Consider the following 26,421-nt stretch of genomic DNA (forward strand, 5'->3'; position numbering starts at 1 on the left):
TTTATAACTGAGTCATATGATGATATACAATCTTATATGTGATATGATTTTTGTAGCTAATTATTTTTTCATCTCTTATTTTATCTTAATACTTTTTAAGTAATTCTTTCACATATAGATTATGTCATTTCCTTTAGTGTAAAAGTTCATATTTTCTCTTTTAAGTATGAGCTTTGGGCTACCCTCCTTCCCTTCTTTCTCCTCTCCTTTCCATTCATGGATACCCCCATCAAGTGGAGTGAAATGTTGGATGGTTTCAGCTTCACTGTCATCTGCTATCTTTACATATTTTCCAATAACATCTCATTACTGTGCACAAAAATGAAAACCTTTATGAAGTCAATACGTACCTTTCTTTTGTGGCCAGAAACTAATTTCAAGCTGTAAATTTATGGCAACAATTGACAAAACCTGAATTCACATTGCAAACAAAGCTTAATTTACAATGATTACTTTGCACAACACACAGGTTATGGGCCTATGGAACACCGAACAATGATCACATCCCGCATTTATGTCTGTCTCTTCTCATGGATTGGAATCTAAAACTTCAGGTTCAGTTCCTCGAGAGTTCTTCAACTTTGCCACCAGAATCCACATGTTTGCCAGTTCGTTCTCCAGGAAGGCCTCCCTTTGTTTTGATTCCTCCACTTTCTTCTGAAGCTCCGCTTCTCTTTGTTCCTTTTCTACAAGTGCAGCTTGTAGCTCTCTTTCATTGCTGGAAGTCACTTCTTTCTTGACAGTTGGCTCGTGCCGTTTTATGTGGCTGTCTCGTCTGGTATTCTTTGGTCCACTGCTCGCTCTCCGCTGAGCAGAGTTTTTCATGGAGGCCAATTCAGCAGCCAGCCTCTCGTTGTGGTTCATGAGTTTTGTGACTTCCTCTGATAGTGCCTTCAACTCTACACCTGCAGCCGAAGCCAACCCTTTCGCATATGCACTCTCCTCCACCAACTTCTGATTTCGGGCTTCTAGTTGGCTTTTTGCTTCGCTTAATTCAGATACTTTCCGTTTTAGTTCTTCAACTTCGGATACCTAAGGTATTAAATGAAGGCAACAAAAATTTACAAGGTGCTTGACTCTATTCAGAACGAAAAAAGAAGAGTGATGTGTAGCAAATTATGTTGTGTAGGGATGCATCATGAACAAAAATGTACCTACTTTTTGTGGCAGAAATGATAATTATGTTGAACTCTCATATTTGCACCAAAAAATTAGACTAGAGGAACTTTGATATTGTAATTGTCACAAGATATAACTGAACAGAAATAAAACACTATGTCGAAGTGGGCATGTCAAAAATTGTATTCTTTCACACTCGGATGAATTATCTGGTGACAAGCAAAAAACTTGAAGCGTATGTCACATGACCATATGCTATTTGAATATTAAAAAAACTGTCGATTATCTTCCTACATAAAAGAGGGTTCGTTGAAGATGCTGATGATTATTTAGGTAACAAAAATTGATCACAAACTTCAATGTGATAATTGATCTTTGATTTAGGAACCCTGGAGAAGGTGTGTGAAGCCTCCAATGATTGGTTCATGCAATCAGGAACAGACTGCCAAGGATTCCTTCAACAAAGAGTGTTGAACATGAAATAATGAAGATTTTTGATACTCAGTGCGTCAGGAAAAGAAAATGCACAAGATAAAGTAAATAAATATAGAAGCAAAACACAATGAAAGCATCGTAATAAAAAATATAAAAACTTGCTTATAGCCATAAAAACAGCTATCTAGATGCCAGGAAAAATACTTGCAAAATGACAATAATTGGATCAGCTGATGTTTTATATCTAATATCAATATGTAAACATTAGTGTGCATTCAAACTAGAGTTTTCAACCAGTTTTTCAGTCTAAACTACTTTAGTTCATGATTGGACTGATTGTTTCGGATCCAAATATTGTTAAATGTTTAGATTTCTTTGATACTTTTTTATTGTTGATCAAATAAAAGAAGTATATACATTACAGTATTAAAAGAATTTCGGTTTTCGTCTACTTTATTCAGATGTTAGAAATTAAAAAAAAAAAAAAAGACTTTTCATTACTTGACTTTTACACATTATAGCTTATATTTAGTGAAGCATATCTTTGATTTGCAGTCTCCATTATCAATTTTGAGGTGATAAGATTGATGCCTCCATTTTCTTAAGAGTATTTGAGCTTAACTCTCTCTCTAGTCTTTTTCTTTCTCTTTGTTTATATTTTTAATACAAATGACCTTTTTCTAATGGTTTCATGAAGCAAAAATTATAGCACAGTGGGTGCTCGAGGACTATGAGCATTTAGAAAAATGCAATTGAATAAGCAATAAACAGTGCTAACCAAATTCGCATGAGGTAGCAACTCTGCAGAAATATCTCTTGACGGTGTTGATTCTGTAATGCTTGTTTCTTCAAATAAATACTCTGATTTGACCCTCGTTGAGGAATCCTTCATTTCGAGAGATTGTGCAAGTTGTTGCTTCAAGGAAGTAATTGTTTCTTGCATTTCTTCACATTCAAATATCTGGTAAAGAGAGAGATTTTAGTGTTACAATCTATATGTAGTCAGCACAGAAACTGAAGCAACAACGAAAACTTGTAACTCTGTGTTACAACTTGCCTTTTGTTGCAGCTGATCCTGTATTATACTGTTATCTGCAGTCTTCACCTGAAAATGAGTTGCTACTATGTAAGCTCAAATTCATACAATGCACTGAGATATATACATTTCAAAAGTACTTCATAGATGTCACGTTTAACTGACAAAAATGACTGATAAAGCAGAACTTCAGAAACACAAGAACTATCAATTTAAAAGTATTGCACACAAGGTATCAAAAGATGCAATTAAATGCTAATCTACATGAACATGAAAATAAATGAGTACCTCTAGCTCAAGAGATTTCTCATTCAGTTGTTCTAGTAGTTCAGCATATGACTGTAAAAGGAAAAGTAACCATCAAATACTATTAGGTGGAATCAAGAAAAAACAGTAAAGAAAGGTCATGAAGCAAAATTTTACTGGTGAAATCCCCGAGTTGCCCATTCTCTTTTGAGTCAATGAAACTGTTTTGGCCATTTGCTTTTCCAAAGAAGCAATTTGCTGGTTTTTGGCTTTTATCTCTTCACTGACCTTCCTCATCTCCATCTTCAGGTTCAAGAATCATCACATAAGGTCTAGACATATCACATAATTTTGTTGAAGGAAATAAAAGAGATAAGGAATTACTTGAATCTGTTCATTCTTTGGGTTCTTAGCAGCTTCATCTGAGAGTCGCTTTAAAACACTTGAATTAAGTGCTACTTCTCCAGCAAGAATCTTTAATTGCTCTTTAAGCAATTCAACATGGTCTGTAGTTTTGATGCTAGTCTGATATCAGATAAAGCGTGAAAGTTAACAGATTTCTGAAATGTAGAACCATTTTTTCATGAACATAAAAACAGACAGGAAGCATATAATGGCACAAAATTTCCAACTAAAGAAACTGTATTAAATTTATTTCTACATGAAGATAGTGAACTTCCACTAATTACTTCCTAATGACAAATAAAGTTTTTGTAGGTAAGCTACTGCTATTGTTTAAACAATGAAACCAACCTACATATTCTAAAAGAAAATTAAAAACAAGCATCATATGGCTTTTTATTTATTCTTAGTTTCTTCGTCGGGTTAGCCACAGGACATTCATGTTACCATAAATCTGATAAAGTTGCTCCTTTTCTTTCTGAGATAGTTATTCAGTTCCTACTTTGATTGTTAAACTAAATAGAAATGAAATTCAATCACAAATTTTCAAGTAGGCACAAAAACAAACATGATCATGCTTCTTTGTAAGTTACTGTCAATTTTTCTTGTTCTTCCTCCAATCTAATTCAGTTACAAAAGTTTGTTAATAAATTTGCTCATGCTATCCAGCAATAACACTCTGTAAATTCAGTGTAGGAATTCATTTTCAATCTTCAATCTATGGCAATAAGTATTTTGGTCATTATCATAGCTCTGGACAAAGTTACATATATTGATTTGATACCAGTATCAACAACTTGTTGGACTAGTACAGTACCAAGATACCAAGTGGTATACTGATTTGTGCTAGTTGTGAATACCTGAAGAACATAATAAAAACCAAGTGGTAATGAGTTGTCTGGTCCTCATCAGTGCATGGTCAGACTGCTAACTCTCTGGTACATAAACGATCTAACCCTGTTGAGCATTATCAGACTAACACATTTACCATGACCTAAAGAAGCTTGCCTGATTATATGATGCACAGATGGCTGATGAGTGGCCTTGATGTAATTTGTGGTTCAATAATTGCCACAAACACCAACTTACTATCCTTACATGATATTAACTGAAGACAAATGGATCAGTGAATATAAAAAATCTATAAACTGTACCTATATGGGTGACAAAATAATTGATGTTGGTATAACATATTTTCAGTATAATTTTCTAGAAACAGACACATTCTAATATCCAAGCTAGTAATTCCTACTTTTCTTAATTGTTTAAATTTTTATTAAATGACGCTTCTCTGTCTCCATTTTCTGTTCCTCTAAGTAAGAACCTCGGCAATGATAAAAGCAGGGATGAGGTTTATGAGAAATGCGATACTTTGGCAAATAACTGCACTAGTGCTTGACTTTGCCACTGTTGGTCAACTGTCAGTGATAATATTTTATAGAATTTATGAAGATAGTAGTGGTTGTTGAAAGTGATACAGCTAAAAACAAGCTAGGTCATTATCATGACAAGTCTATCCATGTTCATTCATGATGTATCCTAAGATCATATAGGCCATTTTGGCAAGCTTGTTATTTCAAATCATCTGAAGAATTGAAGTAGATAGAATTTATAATACCCATATGAAAATTTATGATTTCAGATAATTTTGTTCATTGCATACCAGAGGTGTCTCTTGGGAAGAAAAATCATCTGCAGGAAGTTCCCTGTCATGCATCACTTCCAACAAATCAGCAGGAATTCTGTCTGGAACCAAGGAATTTGATATTCTGGGCTCTGAAGGGAAGTTTACACTCTCTGCATGAGGAGTTGAAGGTGCAGTGTATGACTTTGTTCTACTTGATTTGTCACCATCTGAACTCATCAATGTTGTCAACCCGCTATCTCGTTTCTGGAAGAAAAAAATTCAATCAAGCATGCAGTGAAAGATAGAATAATAGTAATATAACATCAGCCTACTATCAATTTCAACTAGCCGTAACTGCTAAAAATGGAGTATTTAGACATCTACAACCAAATGTCTCTTGTGACACAAACCTATGTGATAAGGCCATGAATGTGCTCTAACTATATGTCATTCACCCTTTATCATCGTGAATGTCTGCTGATATACTTTTTCATCATTATCATATTGCTTCTGTTCCTGATACAAATTGATTGTTCTATTGCTTACCGTATAGTATGACATCATTAAAATGTGTGTGAAGTCCACTACCTGATGGTAAAGAATATCATGTACTGAAAATTTATATAAATTATGTTCTGCAAGGAACACAACTTGAAAAGTTCATAGCAAGAAGCATCTACACAGCAAGGCATACCCGTATCTTGAACCAGTTTAGGAGTCCATGTTTTCTGTTCTTTTTCTCTTCCTTTGAAGCATCATCATTAGTTTCACCAAATCCTTCCAGGGGAGCATAAAAGACACCATTTTCATTATCTAATATCATATCTCGCCTTCGATATGGGAGATAAGCAAGCTGCAGGATCACATAATTGCCTAAATTAGGACATAATAGGACCAGTGGAAAAAGGTAATAGGGTATCAGTGGATATTTGGAACAGAATAATAAGAAGTTGATAGTAGATTATCTATTCAAGAATTCATGTGGACAAATTAAAACCGAACCTCCTCCTCTCCAAAAGAATGTCTTCGCCTTGGACCAGCACGTTGAGGAAATCTTGGAGATTGGTTTGCTTTTGTAGAGACCAGAATTAATTTTGTTAAACGTTGTATCCTTCCCAGTAAAGCAGCTTTAGCTTCTTCTTCTTGTTCCAGCCTCGACTGTAACTTGACATGACCATCTTCTAGCTTTTCATGTTAAACATTTGCACTAATCAAATTGGCAATGAACACTAAAGAACTTTAACTTTTACAAATATTCTAAAAAATTATTGGAACTGTAATCCCATGTAGGCAGTCAAATAAAATATGCTAATGCATTAGTGGTAAAAGTCCAGACTTAAAAAATAGTATGAAATTGGGGCCATACTAGCTGGTACTCTGGTAGCATACCAGTGCAGTGACAATCGAAATTGGTGCCATAATGACCCCGATACAGTACCAAAATTGATACCTGACAGAGACTTAATATCTTGTTGCAAACTATGATGTGAAATCATGAAGTGTCATTTGTGTAGCAGGTAAGTATAGAAACAACAAAATGTATGCACTGAACATCATGTAATGTCTCAAAATGAACAGGTTCATCAAGTTCAGATGTTACTTTATAAGCAAAGGGGAAATTACCTTACATGTGGTGCAAAAGTATGCAATGATGACCTACCTTTTGTTTTAGAAGAAAAATGTCATTTTCTCCAGAATCCTTTTGTGGAACAACTGTCACAATGCCTCTCTTTAACTGTTCTAGCTCTTGCTTTAAGCAACGGATCTCATTTTGGTACTTCTTTATTAGAGACTTTTCATCTATTATCTGCATCAATAAGCAGAACCATAAGGCAAGGATATAGATGAAAGCAATCAAAATGTGAATGAACTGTAAGGTTAGGCACACAAGGTACAATATTTGATAGATTATTAAGTCCACTCTTATGAAGATGAAAATTATTCTTAAATTATTAAGCATCTACTTGGGTCAGATGAAAACATACCTTATTTTGTGAAGCTTGGATCTCAATGCATTTAGCACGATGAGCAAACTTCAGTGTATTATGTGTCTCTTCTGCATTGCTTGATGATGGAGTCACTGTACAGATGAGCTAAATAACAGGACAAATAAATTCAGAACTGGTCCATTAAGTTACTGATCTTAGAAAAACTTGTACAGTAACATTAACTTACGGAAACACGCCCTTGACCACTTAAAGAAGATTGGAGGAGTCGAGTTAATTTGGAATCTCTGTAGGGGATATGTGTAGCTTTCCCATCAGTTAATTTTGCAATTACCTGAAAAAGGTAGTGGTTCAGTAATTTTACTGGAAGATCTTGATAAATAAAGAGTGAATTTGTCCAACATTGATAACACGATGTAACAAAGAATTTTACAATATATCATAGAGGACAGGCCTTGGTACAATAGTAAGATTGCTCCTTTGCCACCTGAGGGACCAGGGTTCAAGTCACAGAAACAACCTTTTTAAAATATTTAAAAGCAAGACTGCATATATTAACCCACCCCAGACCCCACATTGACGGGAGCCTCGTGCACTGGGTACACCCTTTTTATCATAGAGTTTAGTAGGTCATGCTGAATTAATGATTCCAATTCAATTCATGTTTATAAACTATCATGTAAAACACAACTATGATGAAAGAACTAGTAAAATTTCAACTAAAACTAGATCGATATGAAGAATAAAGGGTAACTTAGCGGGTTGAATAGAGGTTTGCCCTATTTCTTTCTTCCCCTTCTGCCTCTTCTTTCACCTTCTCCCTCTTTCTTCTCCCTCAATCACCGTCGACTCCCTCTTTCTTCTCCCTCGGTCACCGTCGACGATAATAGCCTCAATCGACGGTACCGCTCAGTAAGGTTCGCAATACCGTACCGTACCGGTATTTCAATCTGGGCTCGGTACCGGTATGGTACAGTGTACCGAGTGGTGTAGCACTGCTACAGTGCTACTGTAGCACTGCTACAGTGCGGACCGATACCAGGCGGTCCGCATACCGCTGGCCTGTCAGATCGGTACGTACCGCCCGTATCGGGCGGTATCATTCAGTATTACAAACCTTGGTATAAAATGAACATGATGCAACCCAAAGACAAGTAATTTTACCATGTTGGTGCAATTATGTTTATGCGCACATGATTATTACCTACACCTTTTTTATCTTAGCATTTCATTCTAAATAAATGAAATCAAACCAAGGATAGACAAGGACAAGTGACAACCATATAAAATGAAACTCCTAGGTTGAATCATAGGATACCAATCTCTGCAAGATTCATCATCAAATTACTGCCCTTGGAAGATTTTGGTGACCTGTGTCATCATGTCAGATAGATTGCTTTCTCAACATATGGCTTGTTCATGAGTGATGATTGGAGAAATTTGCTAGCATCACACAAAGAATCTAAGAATTCTTTTAAAATCATTTACCAAGGATTTTCCTTAATAAAACATTTAGCTCTCAACTTTAAACTGCTCTGTCCATGTACTAACATTTAGTGTTAGCAGATGATGTTGCTATCCATGTATCCTGATTAGCCTAGGAATTTGTCATATAATGTTGATATAATTAGAGATTACCCTGGCATAATATTGGGAACATTGATAGATATATCACCTACCCACATCTAACACGGAAAAGAAGTGGTGATAACTATCAACTTATCCTCTGAATCTATAATCTCCTTAAGGCCTATGACATATTTGTGGAAGTACACGATTAACAAGACCATAGGACATTGGGTTGATCTGTCTCCTCCCAATTACCTCAAGAGTACAATAACTTATTTATAGCTGGAGCATCCAGCTTATACTAGCACTCATCTTTTTAGCCCATCCAACATAGGAGTGCAACCTTATATCAAATACAACAGCATATCGACTTCCTCTTATATCTAATGGTTTTAGGTCTTCCATAATCAACACGACCATCTTTGTTCTGATGTCTTCCTATATCAACAGTGATTTGCATCTTTCTTAGTAAACTCTAGCAAAATATCTCATATTACAAACAGAAAGCATGTAAAGTATTGCAATCACATCCTTGTTATTCAACTGGTGATAACTAAACAAGGCCTAAGAATGAAGAATTTAAAATCATCCACCTACCATCAGTCTGACAAGGGTACTAAGCCTCAAATTCACATCATCATGATGCAAATCTAAAAGTCAAAAATAAAGTCCAACATGCTAACCTGAATTTCCTGCGGTGCCCTAATTCTGTAAGAAGGCCTCAAAATGAACAATTTTGGTTCTACAGTTACCTCTTAGATATTATTTCATAGGCTTCAACCGAATTGTTCAACTATTGCTGAATATCACTTTGAAACCCAATTATATTTAGGGGGAAATCATTTGGTTGCATGAAATGCTTCATTGCCTCCTATATATTAATCTTTAAGCCCAATCATTCCTTAACTTCAGAAATGCATGTGGGGAGTTCCTTTCAAATTTTTTGTCATAAATTTTAAAACCCATCCAGGAAGAAAATTATGGTCATCAAACTTGTAAGGTCAAGAAGTTCTTGTGTCATGTGTGACTTAAAATGGCAGTATCTTTTAGGAAGAGACTAAGATTTGCTTTTCCTTGCACACCTACCCTTTCTTGCAAATATGATCGTCCCAATCCCTTTGATACACCCAAAGTGTTATAAATCATTTTATGAAGGTCATCATGTTCTCAAATGTTTGAAACTCCACTCGATCCATGTATAGGATACTGAATCTCATCATTACTCCTCACCATTCTTGTCTTAACCTGCCTTTGCACAAGATCCTTCTATCTAAGCAGTTGTTCCCTTTTCTAAGGTCTTTAACTTCTAATAATTTTTTTAAATAGATTGTCTTAATAAACCATGCAGTAGAAAATTTTCACTTCTCAGCTGCATAAAAGAACAAACTGGCAGAAGGAAAAAAATCAAAGATAAAAAACAAAAAAATAGAATACTGACCAGAAAAAAGTATAGACCTTCGCTTTGATATATATGAGAAAACCTAGGACCAATAGTAGTCAAAAAGGGTACCTTGATCTCAAAGAGATGTTAAATCATAATAGAAAGAAGGCCTTTCAATGTCACTGAAAAATGTGTCTCAACTTGAAAGATAATGTAAAGACAATTGTTTCACATAAATCAGTAGAATTTCAAAATCAGGAAGCAGAGAAGGAAGAGAGAATGACAATGATTAAGCAAGATAATATCAGCTAAAAGAGATAATAATAGTGGAGAGAATAGAGAAGATAAGGATAGATCACCATAGTGATGGAAAATAGAAAGGGAAATCAAAGTTATTCTTCCCCAAGAAAAGTGTAACTAAGAAAAGTTGCTGTCCCTTCTCACAAATCCTAATAATACCCAGAAGAGAGAATAGCAATGAGAGGTTGGAGGTTGTATGGCATAAGAAAACATAAAGTGACAAGTTTTGCATAAATGCCTCAACTACATAATTGGGCATTAGCAACTGCTTCTTCATATGATCCCAACACACCACAAAGATGACATAAAAAAGGAAAAAAAATGAAAATATAGTTTGGTGGGATCGACAAAAGAAACTGTTAAATTAGTGTCAAAAAATCTAGACTATTGCCTCAATATAATTTAAATCTCGGAACTCTATAGAAACTAGACAAACAATTGTTCTCCCTAGACATCAATCCAACCGACACAAACTATCTAGTTTTTTTCAACATATAAGGCACATCCATCATTCCTTTTTTGTAGTATGGCAGCAATATTACCATACACAGACTGACAGAGTTTTCCTTTTGAGAAAAAAAGGAGAAGAATCAGTAGAACAAGAGAAAAAGGAAAATCCTTTATGAAAGTTTTAGGAAACGAAGACCATATATGACCAGGTCAACAAAAGGATTGGATTGATGGATCTTGAATAAAATAGTAACATAGCCTAAAGAAAACATAATGGCAAGAAAAAATCTATCTTGGGGATGACTTCCTATTTTTTGTTCAATCAGCTAGTTTCACCAAAGGTCCTTGCATGAAGTTAACAAGTATGCTTTTTGCCATTGATGAAATCACAAACATATATGCCCCTGGATAAATTAGTTTCATTCATTTATTCCAATAGTGATAAAACTATGGAGATCAGGTTTCCTTAGCAAGAAATCAAATACCTTACCAGAACCTAGTTGGACCAATACACCTTGGTACTACCGAGAATTATAAAAGATTGTTTAAAATGTCAGTAATACAGATACCTTAGTCGATATGGACCACTATTCATATTCATGTTCCTTGGCCTGCTCCAATCATGAAGCTCAGTGTTATCTATGATGAATGCATTTACTACATGACTAATTCACAACAGGAGAGAAAATGATTACTAATGTCAGTGACACACATTCATGGCCATCAAAAGAAGAGAACTGAAAAATAGAAATGTAAAAATTCTAGCACACACAGATATTAAAAAATTAATATTATGAAGCAATTATTCTAAGGTCTCACAGTTCCAAGAGTCAATAGGCTTTTATTTATATAAGCTCCCTCTTTCCGACGGACTCCAGTAGTTTCAGCCCTCGAGCTCTCAGAACCTGCGAGATCGATGAGGTTCTGCATTCCCAAGTGAAAAAGAACGAAGAATTACATAAGCAAACCATCAATTGATGAACTAGTGACAAAAGAAGGCATACAGCAAGACCAAGAAATTCCAGCATCTATGTTAGAAAAAGAAGTCTATGCTAGAAGCTTTTGTATGATGAAGCAATAGAGGATGAGAAAGCAACTACACAAATTTTAAGGCTGAGTGAGATAAACTTACAAGCTGGGAAAAATTAACTGCTCCACCTTCACCGCACTCATCACAAGGGCTACTCTCTATTGTCTGTTGGAAAGCCATAAATTTAAGTAACAAAATATAAGTCTGTAATTACTTGAATTACTGAATTAATCTGTTTAAGACTGTGATTATTGGTTCAAAAATGATTTTAAAGAGGCATACTAAATGATTTTCTATTCAAGGCTAATAAATATGACACCAGAAAGTATAAATGTAGATGCAAATTTCAACAAGTTGACTATGCAAGGCAGCAACAATGCAGAGTTAAATGTCGGAGGCACAAGATGCAACTGAAAATATGGGGAATTCCAGAACTAAAGAATTTCTTAATTGATAAGCACTTGTATTGTAACTAACATATACATGTTGCACTATATTTACAAATTAGTTGGTGAAGCATGAAAAGTCAAAATGTCTGTATTAAAGATGAACTAGGAAGAATTTGTATAGATCTCGTTATTGAAATCTATAGCTCATTTAAGTGCAGTATAAGTACCAGCATCAAAATTGTAGGACTTTGGCTGCTTAGTAAAAGATACATGTTGCACTATATTTACAAATTAGTTGGTGAAGCATGAAAAGTCAAAATGTCTGCATTAAAGATGAACTAGGAAGAATTTATTAGAACTCATTATTGAAATCTGTAGCTCATTTAAGTGCAGTATAAGTACCAGAGTGAAAATTGTATGACTTCGGCTGCTTAGTAAATTGAAGTTATTGGACCCAACATGTCTGTGCTCTGTAATCAACTCAAAAGTCACCATCATTAGCATAATAAAGATGCATCAGAAGCATAAAAATGAAAATATATACGGTGCTTTGTAACTTCACAACCACGCATATAGTAAGAAAAACTTTTTTTCCATGTAATATACCTTAATCTGGTACAGGGATATAACTAAACAAGTTCTTATTTCAAATGGTCTAATTTCTAGTTGGCCACAATCTCCTACCTCCCATCACCTGCAATTGCTTCATCTCTTCTTGAGCCCTAATTTCTATGTGTTTTCCCTCTCTCCCTCTTTGCATGACAGTGCAGTCATAATCCACTCTGTCGCCCACCCTCAGCAAACTACTACCGAATCAGTGGCCCACAGCCCAGCTCCTACAGCTTGCCTCCTACCATCCGCCACCGCCTCATCCACAGTATTTCTGTTTCTCCTCCTTTTCCTTGTTCTGCCTTCTTCCTTCTCCTCCATTCTCCTCCTTTATTCCTCCCCTCTCCCAATAGAACAATGCCTCAGTATATGCTGACGTACCATGTGTTGGTACATCGGCATGAATCAGACTCACGGCCATTATCCAGTAAGGGTTCTCGGTACAAAATTACGAACCTTGACCGGAAGTGTCTGACTTTGAAAGTTGACTGTCGTATCTAGAGGATAGGTTGATTACCCTAACTTGGATATTTGTCAAACTTTTTGAATGTAGATTTTAGTACAAATAAAATGTTGTGATAACCAATAAACCTCTTCAGATCCGAATATGTCCTGTTAAAGTATTTTCTGATAGATCACATTTTTACCACAATTGAATCTGAATTTTCATATGTATTTAGTAAAACTATTTTTCCATAATTATCCCAGAATTATTTTTGTTTATATGCTGAATCAAACACCACTATAGGCATCTAAATCTGATTGGCATGTCATCCCAACCAAAAAAAAAACCTAAGTTACAGCTAGATAAGAACGAGAAATGAACAGGAAAGGATATAAGATAACATCATGTTGAAAATGTAAATAGCTAACCATCTATGAGTCAGTATGCAAGAACAAATTGTGTATATGTATGTTGACCTATAAAAAAGTCAACTGTAAAGTTCACCTTCTCCAGCTGCTATAAGGGACAGTGCATGTGCAGGAGATAGGACAACCTCCTCCTTAATACCCTCAACAAATGTTCCCTGTAAGAAGTAACCATTAAGTCTACAGGACCTGTTACTGTCAATTTATAACAAATTTAGGAAACCTGTTGCAAGGCCTACGGACATCTAATTATAATAAGAGAATTCATAAGAGATGCAAAAGTTATTAAACTAAAAGTCTGTTTCTTCCTTCAAATATCTAAGAAAATCAGCCATGAAAACATATCTGTGAAAATTTTGGAAGCCACGTGGATGCTATGCTACTTGATGTGCTATTTGTTATATCAGCTCGATGGGCTGAAAAGCTAGTCCGTGGCAGATCTGCGTGTCTGCCCAAGTTGCACACTCAACCAAGCACACAAAGGAGCACTGTCACAGAGATGACAGCAGATTCAGGTTATAAATATATTGTTGTAGGTGGCAGATCCTCCCATCGCCAGCGTCCCTTCTTCTTTGCCTCATTGCAGCCATCTTCCCCCCAGTGCTGGCGGATTCTCCCAAAATCTTCATGCCCCCTCGCACCCAACCCGCCAACAACAACAAAAAAAAAACCACACTGCTCCCTGATAGCTCCCCTCCCTCCTCCCTCTTCCCCTCCCAACCGCTGACAATTACCCACATCAACCCAACCGACAACAATCAGACAGCCACCTCAGCCAACAGCAACCCTCTTCCATACCTCCTCCTCCCTCTCCTTCTCTTCGGATCCTTCATCCTTGCTCCCCTCTTCATACCCAACAACCCCCTCTCCATCCTCCTCCTTCTACATTAATTATTTTATTAATATAGATTTAAACAATATAATTTGGTCCTTTAACACTGTGTTATTTTTGTTTATTAATACAGATTTAGACAATATTATTTGATCCTTTAAATGAATACTATTGATCATAATATATATTTTTTAAAATTTTAATATTTGGGAGCACCTCACTTTACTCGAGTATTTTGGCCCCTTGGCACCTTTTAGCACCTCTCGCCTTTGACTATACTGGCTCAAATATTTATTTAAGCCCATACATTAAGTGCTCATAGCTCAGAGTTCACATATCATGAAAGACAATTGCTTTGCCAATAACAACATAGACATTCAAAATAAAACAACTGCCAAACTTGTACTAGTAAAATTAACCATACTTGAAAAAAATAAATTAACCATATACATAAAGTGTACCTGAGAGTCCTCTCTGATTCGCAAGTTCTGTCCTGCTGGATTTAGCAAATCATTAACAACCTGGATCCATAAGTTTCAGTAAGTGAAAATGTAAAATGATATATACTTACTGAAAAGGAAAACTAATTAATTGACAATTTACCAAAGCTCATGAAGCCATATTGCTAAAATTTTGAAAGTTTGTCAGAGAATTCATGAAACTCATCAAGGTTAACAAAACAATATATCATGATGTTACATATATTTTAGATACCAGTACAAGCATGACCCTGTACCTACAGAAATGTGTAAATCATGTGTACATGGTCAGATTGAAAATCTTCTCCTTAACTTCTGGGTGGACTGGTAGGCTTCTCATACAAGTACTTATAAACTTATTTTGAAAAGTCTGCAGTTATCTACTTACATAATTTTGAAACTGTCTAGTGAAATTATTCATTTCTTGTAGTTGCATCTACAAGTTATCCAACACCAATAATAGAGCCATGCACAATTTAAGACTCCAAAAAGAAAGACTCTTTCTTTATGTTCTATATACTAATTACTGAATATATATAGTTTTAACTTTTAAGCACATGAAAAGTAGTTGTGATTAAAGAGATTTTAATGTAGGAAAAACTCCTGCAAATTTGTGATCTCTGTTTGATACAAGTAATTGGTTTTGTACAGAAGCTAGCAGAAAATGGATTCATATATGTAGTATGTATGCCTTCAAGAGATCAGGTATTCCTCACAAATTTTGGAAAAATTATTGGATGCTCTAAATATATATATGAAATCAGAAGCATAAAAATCCTCAGCAACAAACTACAGAAAAAGAGAACACACCGAGTCACAAAGAGAGGGGAAAATAAACTTCAAGTTATTTTGCAGAAAAATAAGCCAGCAACAGATGCAGGAGTTTCTGAAACAGACCTCATTGTAGATTTCCAGGTATGATACACGAAGAAGAAACTCACGGCTTGGAGTCTAGAACCAAAAGGACATAATTAGATGATTTCTGTAGAAAGGATTCCTGAACTTATTGAAAAGCATTTCAGAGATGGAGAACCCATCCAAATAACCTCTTGTATGATGCTAAATGCATCTTTTACAGCCAATGGTATGATTCCTGGGGACCTTTGATCTCCCTGACAAAAAGAAATGGATATGAGCTTGTTATATAATTTTCCAACTGCATACTGCAAAGTGCAAACATCAAGTTCTATTAGACTAATAATTGTGTTTATGTCCTAATTTTACTACCAAAGCTACAAGGGAACTAAGATCATTTTTGGGGATGCAAGAACTTGTGATGGACCAGGTCTGGCTTCTGATTGACAGTTTTTCAAATGCAAACTTAGCAAACTATATGAAAGGAAAACATGAATTGCAATCTTAATCCATATTGGTTCCAACAGACAAGTGTACTACTGATAAACTACATTAGAGCAAGATTCCTCTAACATTTCAATGCTGGTGACTGTTGAAGAAAAAAATATCAGACAGCGAGAAGAGTGGAATGATATTATATTATATTATATTATATTATATTATATTATATTATATTATATTATATTATATATGCATATTTTTGTGTTTGTATATATACCTGACCTCCTGCATTGCAGTGGTCATAGAGTTTGTGCTACTTGGACCAAAAAGGGTGCACAGTTTGAGTCCTAAAACCTCTATAATTCTTTTCTAATCATTGGACTAATTCAGTTATTGGACTGGTCCAATGCAAAAATGAATAAAGAGATGGGTCTTATTCATTACAAGTTTTTGTGCCAAGGGCATTCACAGATGGTATCTTACGATATTTGCTTGCGATTTAATGCCAAGTTCAAAATGGAATGTACCTACAAGGTGTTTTTCTTGCATGAAAATTCTGGTCAACATGTTTTTGTTCCAGACGTGTGATGGTCAATATAGACTAAATGTTGAATGGTCATTCATCAACATGAGATGCACTCAGCATGTACCGACCTTAAGTTGCCTGGAATGGGAATCCTGAATTATGAGTACCTCAGATTTGTTACTTTTTCTTATCTTGTCAAGATCAAAATTAGCCTAGTAGCAAATATTTTATCTTTATAAGTGAAAATCCAATAGCCTATGATGATTGCAATCAAGGTTTTTAAGTTCGACTGATACTGATTTGGGCAACTGATTAGAGTGGTATGGTACTTTTAGACCACCTGTTATCACTGAATAAATAATAATATTGATCTGTGCCAAGCTAAATATGGTCTGATCCAGCTCATCAAATGTAACTACCAATCTCACATGTATTTAAGACCTTGATTAAGATGACGGTAATCCTCATTGTACTAATTTCTTGCTAGATTAATTTTATACTCAAGGTACATGGATAGGCATGATCCGAATTTACGTTTCAGGAAAGTTTCAATTAGTACTAATTCCAACTTATCCCAGCCAAGAATTGGGCAGCATAGAAATTCTGGTCAGACACCCAAAGCATCAGGACTAGGGTCCCTAATGTATGCTTGGAAGTGGGAAATCCCTGGACTATGGACTTTGAAATTCCAGGATGAACATAAAATAAGCATGAAATCCCCTTGCCACAACAAAAACAGAATGTAAATAAGTAGTCAAATGGGGATTTTACTGGGAACTAGGAATCCCACTTGGAACTTCAATAAAAACTCATGAATTCTAATCCCCATACCAAATGTGGTCTTAACGTTCCAGTTTCAATTTTAGTATGTTGTTGAAGCAAAATGCTTCAGAATTTTGATAGTTCTTGATCATGATGAAGCTCTATGGTTTGAAAGATATAAAAAATGTTTCCAAAAACAGTTTTTCTAAACATAAGCAATCTAATTCAATTTTGCATTAATCAAATAAGTTGATAATTATTTACCTATCTTTGCTTCAAAAGGAAAAAATAAAAATGATAAAAATGAAAATATAGAAGACTTTTTATGATTTATGAAGTTAAAGAAAAGCCAAACCCAATTATGAAGTAAAAAAAGTTACCAATGAATGATGAAGGTTGCACTCCATTAAGAAAATATCTTTTGTCAATGAAAGTAAAAGCAGGGCTTATAACAGACTCGTTACAAGTTTCAAAAATTGATCAGAACCTTATGATATCAGTATACGAGGAGATATATTGACATGTACCACCCAATATCACCACACAAATAATAATAATAAATTAAATACCAACAAAAATCAGCCTTGGCTGGACCATGAAACAGTACCCCCGAACACCCCCCAAAAAAAAAAAAATCCAGTACTTTAAACTCTGAGTAAAAGGTCTCAAAATTCTAAGACACATGATTTTACAGTGTCATGGATTCAATTAGTCATTAAGTTCATGTATTTAAATTATTAAGAATGGACCTCTTTGTTGACCTTTGCCCACGAAGGCTTCATGGAATCCCTAGGCCCAAGCAACTAGCAGACTCACCCAATTAAGATACCAAGAATAAATAGAAATCAAGGATTACAATCTTGTATCGGGGTATTGTATCATTCCCTAGCAGGAATAGTACGTACCAACCAGTACCAATGTACCAAAACACATACATAGGTATGTACCAAAGACTCAAAGAGGAAGAAGAATGAGAAGGGAAGTAAGTAAGTCGCGGTGGAGGAAGAGGAAGGAATAAGAGGCAGTGGAGGAAGAGGAGGATGAGGAAGGAGGCGGAAGGAGGAGGATGAGGGAGAAGAGTAGGCAGTGGAGGAATAGAATGAGGCGGAAGAATACCCGAGGACGCGAGAGGGCAGCAAGTTCGGCGGACAACAGCTAGATGAGGGAAGGTAACCGGGAGCAAGAAGAGGGAGAAGAGGGAGATAGCCAGCAGTGAATGGCAGTGAGATGAGGGGAGGTAAGTAGCAGCAAACAGCAAAAACAAGAGGGGTCTGCAGTGAAGAGGGCTCATGATCGTGAGCCCTAATTTCAACCCTTTTAAAGTTCTTCTCTAAATTAGACCGAATCACCCATAATGGGGGCAATCCGCATAACACTTCACGCTCAGACCAGGAAATATTGGTTGGTACGTACAGGCAAAAAGGAGTTCCATGATAAAAACACCAATTAAAACTTAGTTATTAATTTGTGCATGTCAAAGCATATTTGATGTGAGTATAAATATTAATATATGTATAATTGGGCATCTACGTCAATTGTTCTTATATTTTTAAAGCACAAAAACTACAAGAAACTAAAAGGATTAAGAAAACTCCCTAAATTTACTTGGGTTAGAGAAGATGTTCAAAAGGGAAATGAAAGAAACTGGGTAATTCAATTCTCTGGTTTGCTGGGTATACACCACTGGAAGTTGGTAAGGCCAGGTATTTTAATCCTTGTTTCATTCTGGTTTCAGTCAATCTTGGCAATACAAGCAGAATTGTCAGGAAACTAGTTTAATTTTAACTAGTTATGCTATACTAGAGATGATATTCCCTTGGTTTTTTCTTGTACAATGCTGAAATTTAAACCATGCTTTCATGTAGTTGCATACAGATTTAGAAAGTAATAAACCTAGGTCAGAGGAATGGAACAAAGCAGAAGAAATTGAATACCAAGCATCAATAACATTAATACTGCAAGTTTCCCTGCATTGTATGTGAGAGCCTAGGTACAAAAGTTGTGACCCTCACATGCATTGTATGTGTTTTGCCACTGCTCGTAACCCCGTAAGCAAAGATTGTGCCTGTGGAAAGATATTAGAGAATGTCCAATTAAGATTTATTGACATTCTGCAAGACAACAGTGCAGTTATAAGTTGGTATAGGTCTTATATGTAGACAGTCATGCTTCCAGGTCATTGTCATCAGATCAAACCATATTATCTGCTTTTAGGCATAAAAAATGCTCTACTGCCTCTACATACAAAGCAACACAGAGGCCTAGTAATTTGTAATTTATGATTGTTTTGAACTAATCTATAGCTTTTACTTTTTTCTTTGTTTTATAGGGAATTTCGTAGATACTGAGCCCTTCCTGTTTGAAACTTGGTACCTTTCCTTGCATGGGTTATTCTACAACTCAACTTTGTACTATATTCAATGGTCACTCAAAAAAGTAACTGAGGATCTAGAGTGTTCCAATTGAATTTTGTAAGTGAACCCAAACATCAGTTGCAAGTACAATAACAGGGTTTATGCAAGTAAGTTGTCTCCTAATTTTTTTAGTCATCTGACCTCAGTTCTTAATAGTCAACCAATACTAACAGAAATGATCTATGAACCTAGAAGGATTTCATCTTTTGTTTTCTTTCTTGATAAACCAATTCAAACTAATTTCAATTGAGCTCAGTTGAAAAGACCCAATTTTCTGAACTCTAGCAGAATAAATATGTTTCAACAAAATTAACCAAAACTAGAAGAAGCTAACTGAAATGAAATTATGTTGAATTTCTGTATGGTGTAGTTCAAGGTCAATCGGTTTTGAGTTCAACAAAAAAAAATTTAAATTAAAATGGTTTTTCTGTTTTTTGGTATTTACTTGCATAGGAGCTGTTAGTAACATTCTTAAGAAACTTAAATTTAATCCACCAAAAGAAAACATGCTATTAGTGTATATAAATTGTTGATCATTGGAGAGGAGATTTAATTATCAATTCATTATATAAAGCAATTTTGTCTGCAATGAATATGACTTCTGCTGTTAATGTTATTGCCCAAGCAAGATAGCAGAGAACATAGTTTGTGGATGACATATATGGTGGTACTTTGTAGATTGTACCAAGTTTTGGCATAGCATAACAGGCTAGATGTGTCTTGTTCATCAATGATTGACACTTGGCATGCCATATGACTATCTGACAAGAAAAAAAACATCATTTTGAAGGAAAGTAAGTCATAACGATTTTTACTCTTCAATATTGACATAAAAAGCAATTTTTTCTTCAAATTCAATAATCCATCACTTACCCCAAACAATATTTCACTAGGTTGTAGCAATATAATGTGCAAGGAAAAGTTCTGAATGACATCAGAGGCAAATGAAGAGGACATTAGGTTCTAGTTTCATGCCTGATTAAAACTTAGAAGAGCTAAAAGTTCTTCCAAACCATGCTTTATCACCATAGAGGATTAATTTGTCATCATAAACCCAATGGATATACATATATATTTATCTAAATAACATGGCCAAGACCAGCAAAGATCTCCAGGTTTTTCCTTAAATCCTCATTCTTCAAGATCAATGCCAAAGAAAAGAATATAAACAAGAATATAATATGCAATTTACCATTTACACCCTCCATAGCACTGCTAACAACATGCTGAGCAGCAACATCATACACATGTCGTGTTGTTGTTGTAGGTCCAAAAACACGATCTGGAGATTCAGATTAAAGCAAATAGTCAAGGCCAGCTTTCCTATGCACTTAAGGAAAATGGAAGCACATAAACACATCTGTGCTTAATACTCAAAAACTGTACAGAAACATTTGTAGAAAAAACAAAACACAAATTTTAAATTTAAATATCCAGTATTCCTCATGAAATAAATATACACCAATCTTATAACTTCTAACTAATAACATGTCTGTGACATATTCTAGGTCAAGCAAATCCATGGAATACTATTACGCAGCAGGAGCAATTGAATTGGAATAGCAGTATAACAATTGAAGGAGAAAACAGCATAGAATTACGAAAGCATAAAAATAGTAAAATATTATAATAACATTATATGTGTGTGTGTGTGTGTGCATACGTGTGCATGCATGTGTGCTTGAAGATCTTTTAGATACCATTTCAATTGGTATCTAACTTTTCACTAAAAGCCATACTAAAGATAACTGTAAAATAGAAAAATTCTGCAAAAGATAGCAATCTTTAAAATAAATATGATATTTAATAAAGTCATTGTGAATGTCTCAACTATTGCATGTTTGTGGTATAGAAAGACTCAAGTTATCTACCTACAATATTAAGAAGCCTTGTCAATGAGGTTGCTCGTTTGTAACCTTGATGATCATAGTTAAGAGTCATAAAAGTTGTCAACTTAATTATAGGATTAAGGTTGAATATATTGACCCTCCCTAAAACTTGCGTTAGTGGAAGCCTCATGTAATAAGCTCTCCCTTTTAGATGGGCCTTATTGTAGCACTGATGTGGAGTTTTGGATCAAGGTATGCAATATCGTACTGTCCCAGTGTTTCGAAGTTGGCTCGGTACGATATGATACCAGCGTACCGAGCGGTAACCGGTACCGAACGGTACACCAGGGCTTACCGAGTGATTTCTTCTTCTACTGTAGCACTGCTACAGTGTAACACTGTAGTACTATAGTGCTGCTACAGTATATTACTGTAGCACTATAGCACGATCGTCCGGTAGTGGGCGGTCCACGTACCAGTATACGGTCGGACCGGTACATACCACCCGTACTGGGCGGTACCATTCGAAATTGCATACCATGCTTTGAACATTGCAAAAAATAAAAATAACTTATAAAGAGAATGCCCAATGGCCAAAGCATTTTGGATTTATCCCAAAATTCATGGCATCTCTCTTCTTTGCGATGATATACCTCCTTATATCCTTTATTTCACGGTGGATTGCAAATGTTGCAATAATCGTGACAAACAGAATTTGACGGTTGTAGGCTTGTAGCATCTTACTATTAGTAGCATCTCCTACATTTTATATTCATAATCAAAGGTTTCCGTTTACCTTTCCTCCAACTCAAGCTTCCCTCGTCTTCTCTTCCTCTCTTTTGCATTCCTCTCATTCTTCTTCTTATTAGATCAGCTAAAACAAACTATCTTGGACTGACCCTTAACTGATTTCCAATTATAAGGTCAAGAAATCAACCAAAATACCACTGGCCTTGGATGGTACTGATATAAACATGTGTATTGTGTCAAAATCAGGCAAAACAAGAAGAATTTATATTGATGAACTTTTCATTTTGTCAATCCATTCTGACTTTTGAAATTTTTGATATACAACATTAAGATTAAATATCAGACACAACTGTAATCTATCGAAAACATTAGAATTCTATTACTTCCTACATCTATTAAACACATATAGTCAGCCATCAATGTGTTAAGTTCTTTCAATTTCCTTAAGGCTCAATATTTAGATAAGTTTTGTGATTTCTTGGATACCCTAGTATTCTTGTAAAAATGAATCAAAGATTGTCTTCCCATTTTGGTTTTAGTTATTATTTATTGCTCCTTTCAGTCATAGGAAAATATAGTTAGAGAGCAAGGATTTTTGAGGATGCTTCCAATTACATACCTTTGATGTGAATGTAGTAAGGATTAAAAAACCAGTCAGACCAGTCCGTATTGACTAATCATTACACCAAAAACAGGGATGCAGGCTGGCGATTTCATGTACTCCAGGCCAGAACAGTTGTTACAATGCAGTAACCATATTGAACCGAGCTTAGCACCTGGTTACCCTTGTCATTTTTCTACTTTTTTGACACCCAATCTCCTATCTTGTTTTCTCTCTGTTTCATTTCTCTTTCTATCTCTCTCTCCACCTCTGCCTCTTCCTCTTCCCCACCACCTTGCTGCTGCTGCTGCGCTACATCATTCCTTTTGGGCAGCTATTCCCACATAAGATACAGCAAAGCACCAACAGGAAGAGCTTTTCCCAATGATGCCTTTCTTCAAATAAGCCTAGAGATTTTGTTTTACAAATCTCAAAAGCCTTTATTCATTTCAATCACCATTTTACAATTTTTCCCTTCATCCAATTCAGTGACATAAATTAGCCCAACCTGATGCTGCTTTTCATGCCATATGCCAAGAGCATTCCAGAATGTAATCTTTATTTTTCCTGCAAAGTATATTTTAAAACTAAGACCGATACTTGTCCAAGTATTTTGTATTTCTTAATATTGTTCATCCATGAAGTGTTCCTCCTATGGATGGTTTCTTTGTGTAAAACCATTTGTTAGAATACGTTCACCATTTTCAGTAATCACAAGGACTGGAATATGTAAGACTACATCTTGCCAAAAAGTTTTAAGCAAGTAGAAGATATGACATAACCATAAGTCATAAAATCCAGACCGGACTGGCTGGTTGGACCAGGAAAATTGAGAATCAGATTCTCAACCAGTTTCAGTCACCAATTAGTCCATTTGAGCCTTAAAAGGACTAAAATTTCCTCAACTCCTAATTTATTATCAAAAGTATTACAATTTTTTTTCTGGAAGTGTCTAAGAATTTTTATTACAAGGATGAAGAAAAAAAAATCCTATTATATTTGCTATTCTCTCATCCTCTCGACATGCTTATTCTCTGATGGTTGCATCTACCATCCTCTTTCACTATATTAAAAAATATTTTAAAAATTTTATCTATATGTTTTATATTTTTAACATAACATATAATAATATTCATTTTCAAAGAACTGTATTAAACTTGCAGCCCAACCAGTTGACTTATCTATTCAGCCAAAGATCCAGTACCATGATACTTGACCAAGTGGATGTCCGATCATGTTCTAATAACTATGGCCATAACACAAAGCCCTAGTATATGTGTATGCATACATGAGTATATATAAATGCACATTTGTATATATATATGCTTCAAAAAGATATATATTAAAAATAACAATTATTCTAACAAGAAAATGTTAAGTAATAAATTCTCCAATTAATATAAGCAGTTACATATATTTTTAATGATCTATGTGAAACGAACCTTATTCTTATCAATGTGTTCAATGTGAGCACTATCGTGGAAGAGGTTACTAACAGCATCACTTCATTACATAGGACAGAATAAGGAAAAGAGCAAACCATCATGAGTTCATTGAAATGATGAATCAGAAGGGTCAAAATAAGTAGAACTAAAATTTGATTGAAAACAAGAATTACTTGGTTAAGTCTGCAAAACAATCAGTCAGAAGTAACATTTCCAATAAGTAACAAAAAACAGTTTCATATGTTCAAATGGATGTTGGATTCTGCAATGAAACGTTGAAAATGAGACAAAATATAGTAAGATAGAAGTACCACCAACTGAGAGAAGATAAGGTTATGAGTCCATAAGAAAAGATGAAGAAACAGAATTTTGATAGGACTCAGAAGTATTGGAAAGAACAAGAACATCATAGACCAAGATGAAGTGTTTCATAATAAATAGGCCTACATATTGAAAAATAATTCATTTAAATTGAGCACCAATAGTTCAGAATTAATATTTAAGGTGGTTGAAATATAAATTCTGATTATAGATATTCAAGTATCTTCTTTTTGTCTGACTTCATAAAAATTTCCACCGTGCTAGTTCATCAGGGTATTTTTCATATTAATAAACGTGGATGCAGGATTGCTGAGCATAAGAGTGTCATACATACCAAACAATCCAAGGGCTAGCAATAATGATCCACCTAGGCTACCCGGCATGCTACTTTGATTGTTGTATATAGGCACATGATAGTGATTTATCCACTGATAATCAATAATGAAAAAAAAGGAAATTATTTATAAAGCACTAATAGCACAGATTAAAACCAAAATGACATGCTGGTTAAATGGTTTAACATAAAATACAGCTAACTGTGCTTAACACGTCTCCAAGAACAAGAAACAAGAATGAATTTCACAGAGATTAGTTCATGTGAAATTTTTGTAGCCATACCACCAGTGGAGGAATTCAAATACAATCTATGTCTTGGCAACTGAAAATACGTCAAATTGCCAATCAGTTGACTAGCAAATTTGACGTTAAATACATACTCAATTTATGGTTTTTCTTTAATACTTTGAAAGAATACTTTGCTTGCAACTTCGGCAGAGAATCCTGCATCTTAACAGCGAACAGTCTGAATTTTTGACCTTTGAACAATCTAAGGGTGAATATCGCAAAAAATGTACTTGGGGCATGACCCAGTACAAGTGGACCATTATATCTCATGCAAACTGCCAAATTGACCAATTGCACAAATACCAATTATCAAAATATAGCAGGCAGCAAAAGCAAAACATGTTGGTAGCATACACCAAAAATGCACCACAAATTAAACGCCATACATACCACGTACCATAAGCATATGCCAATGACGGATTATGCTCGCTGCGAACGATCGTATCCCCATCGGCGTACCACGCAATCTCCTCTCCTTGACGAATCTCACGTGGGCTACATGTCAAACATCAAATTAAAACACCTCCAAGCAATGTGTAAAGAGGAGAAAGCGAATAGATCAGATCCCAACCTGAGAGGCCGGAAGCGAACCGTGACTGTCACACTCTCTTTCGATCCCTCCATATCGAACGCCTCACTATCCCCGCAGAAGTACTGCGGCTTGTCCCTCACCGACGAGGACGCCGGCGAGCTCTGTCCGTCGACGGAGGCTTCCGGCACCTGCCTGGAAGACGAGGTCGTGGACGAGGTCGGCGAATTGGCGGGTTTGGACGAAACCTGCGCTGACCTCCTCTGCCTCGAATCCGGCCGCGACGCCATGGCGGGCTCGATCCGACGCCCTCCCCGAACGTAACGCCCAAAACCCCTTAGCTAAGAGGCCGTCAGCCCGAGGAAAACCGATAAGGGAGGCGCGGGAGCTCCAATCGGAGCCGCATTGGCCGAAAACCGAGGGGGGGCCGATCGAGGGGCACCGAAACCTGAGAAGATTTGGGTAGAGAAGGGGAGGCGATCTCGAGGGTCTCCTTCTTGTCCTGGAAGCGACACACTGGTGCGCGATAGGGAGAGTAAAGAAAGAACCATGTAAAGAGAAAAAGGTCCCCGTCTCTCTCTCTCTCTCTCTCTCTCTCTTTCTG

At 35.7% G+C, this 26,421-nt stretch overlaps 1 protein-coding gene across 3 annotated transcripts; it reads right to left on the minus strand.

The window, feature by feature from the left end:
- Window positions 1-351: 351 nt before the first annotated feature.
- LOC135618536 (kinesin-like protein KIN-7D, chloroplastic) lies at window positions 352-26,421 on the minus strand. 3 transcript variants are annotated; one of them, XM_065119479.1, is made up of 23 exons: window positions 25,860-26,421; window positions 25,686-25,783; window positions 20,911-21,000; window positions 19,317-19,369; window positions 15,767-15,832; window positions 15,618-15,671; window positions 14,703-14,762; window positions 13,489-13,567; window positions 12,333-12,400; window positions 11,644-11,706; window positions 11,331-11,435; window positions 7,041-7,145; window positions 6,851-6,958; window positions 6,526-6,672; window positions 5,868-6,050; window positions 5,560-5,718; window positions 4,902-5,129; window positions 3,221-3,361; window positions 3,014-3,139; window positions 2,879-2,929; window positions 2,612-2,659; window positions 2,333-2,515; window positions 352-1,032 (listed from the first exon to the last, which is right to left on the minus strand). In XM_065119479.1, the coding sequence occupies exons 1-23, from the start codon at window positions 26,105-26,107 to the stop codon at window positions 529-531; spliced, it is 2,967 nt and encodes a 988-aa protein (XP_064975551.1). In that variant the 5' UTR covers window positions 26,108-26,421; the 3' UTR covers window positions 352-528. The 3 variants fall into 3 exon arrangements, with proteins under 3 accessions (XP_064975551.1, XP_064975555.1, XP_064975556.1); XM_065119483.1 differs by having other exon boundaries at window positions 25,679-25,783; window positions 25,860-25,999; XM_065119484.1 differs by lacking the exons at window positions 19,317-19,369; window positions 25,686-25,783; window positions 25,860-26,421 and having other exon boundaries at window positions 20,911-20,982.

This window comes from Musa acuminata, chromosome BXJ1-3 (genome assembly GCF_036884655.1).
Source record: "Musa acuminata AAA Group cultivar baxijiao chromosome BXJ1-3, Cavendish_Baxijiao_AAA, whole genome shotgun sequence".
Taxonomy (NCBI): domain Eukaryota; kingdom Viridiplantae; phylum Streptophyta; class Magnoliopsida; order Zingiberales; family Musaceae; genus Musa; species Musa acuminata.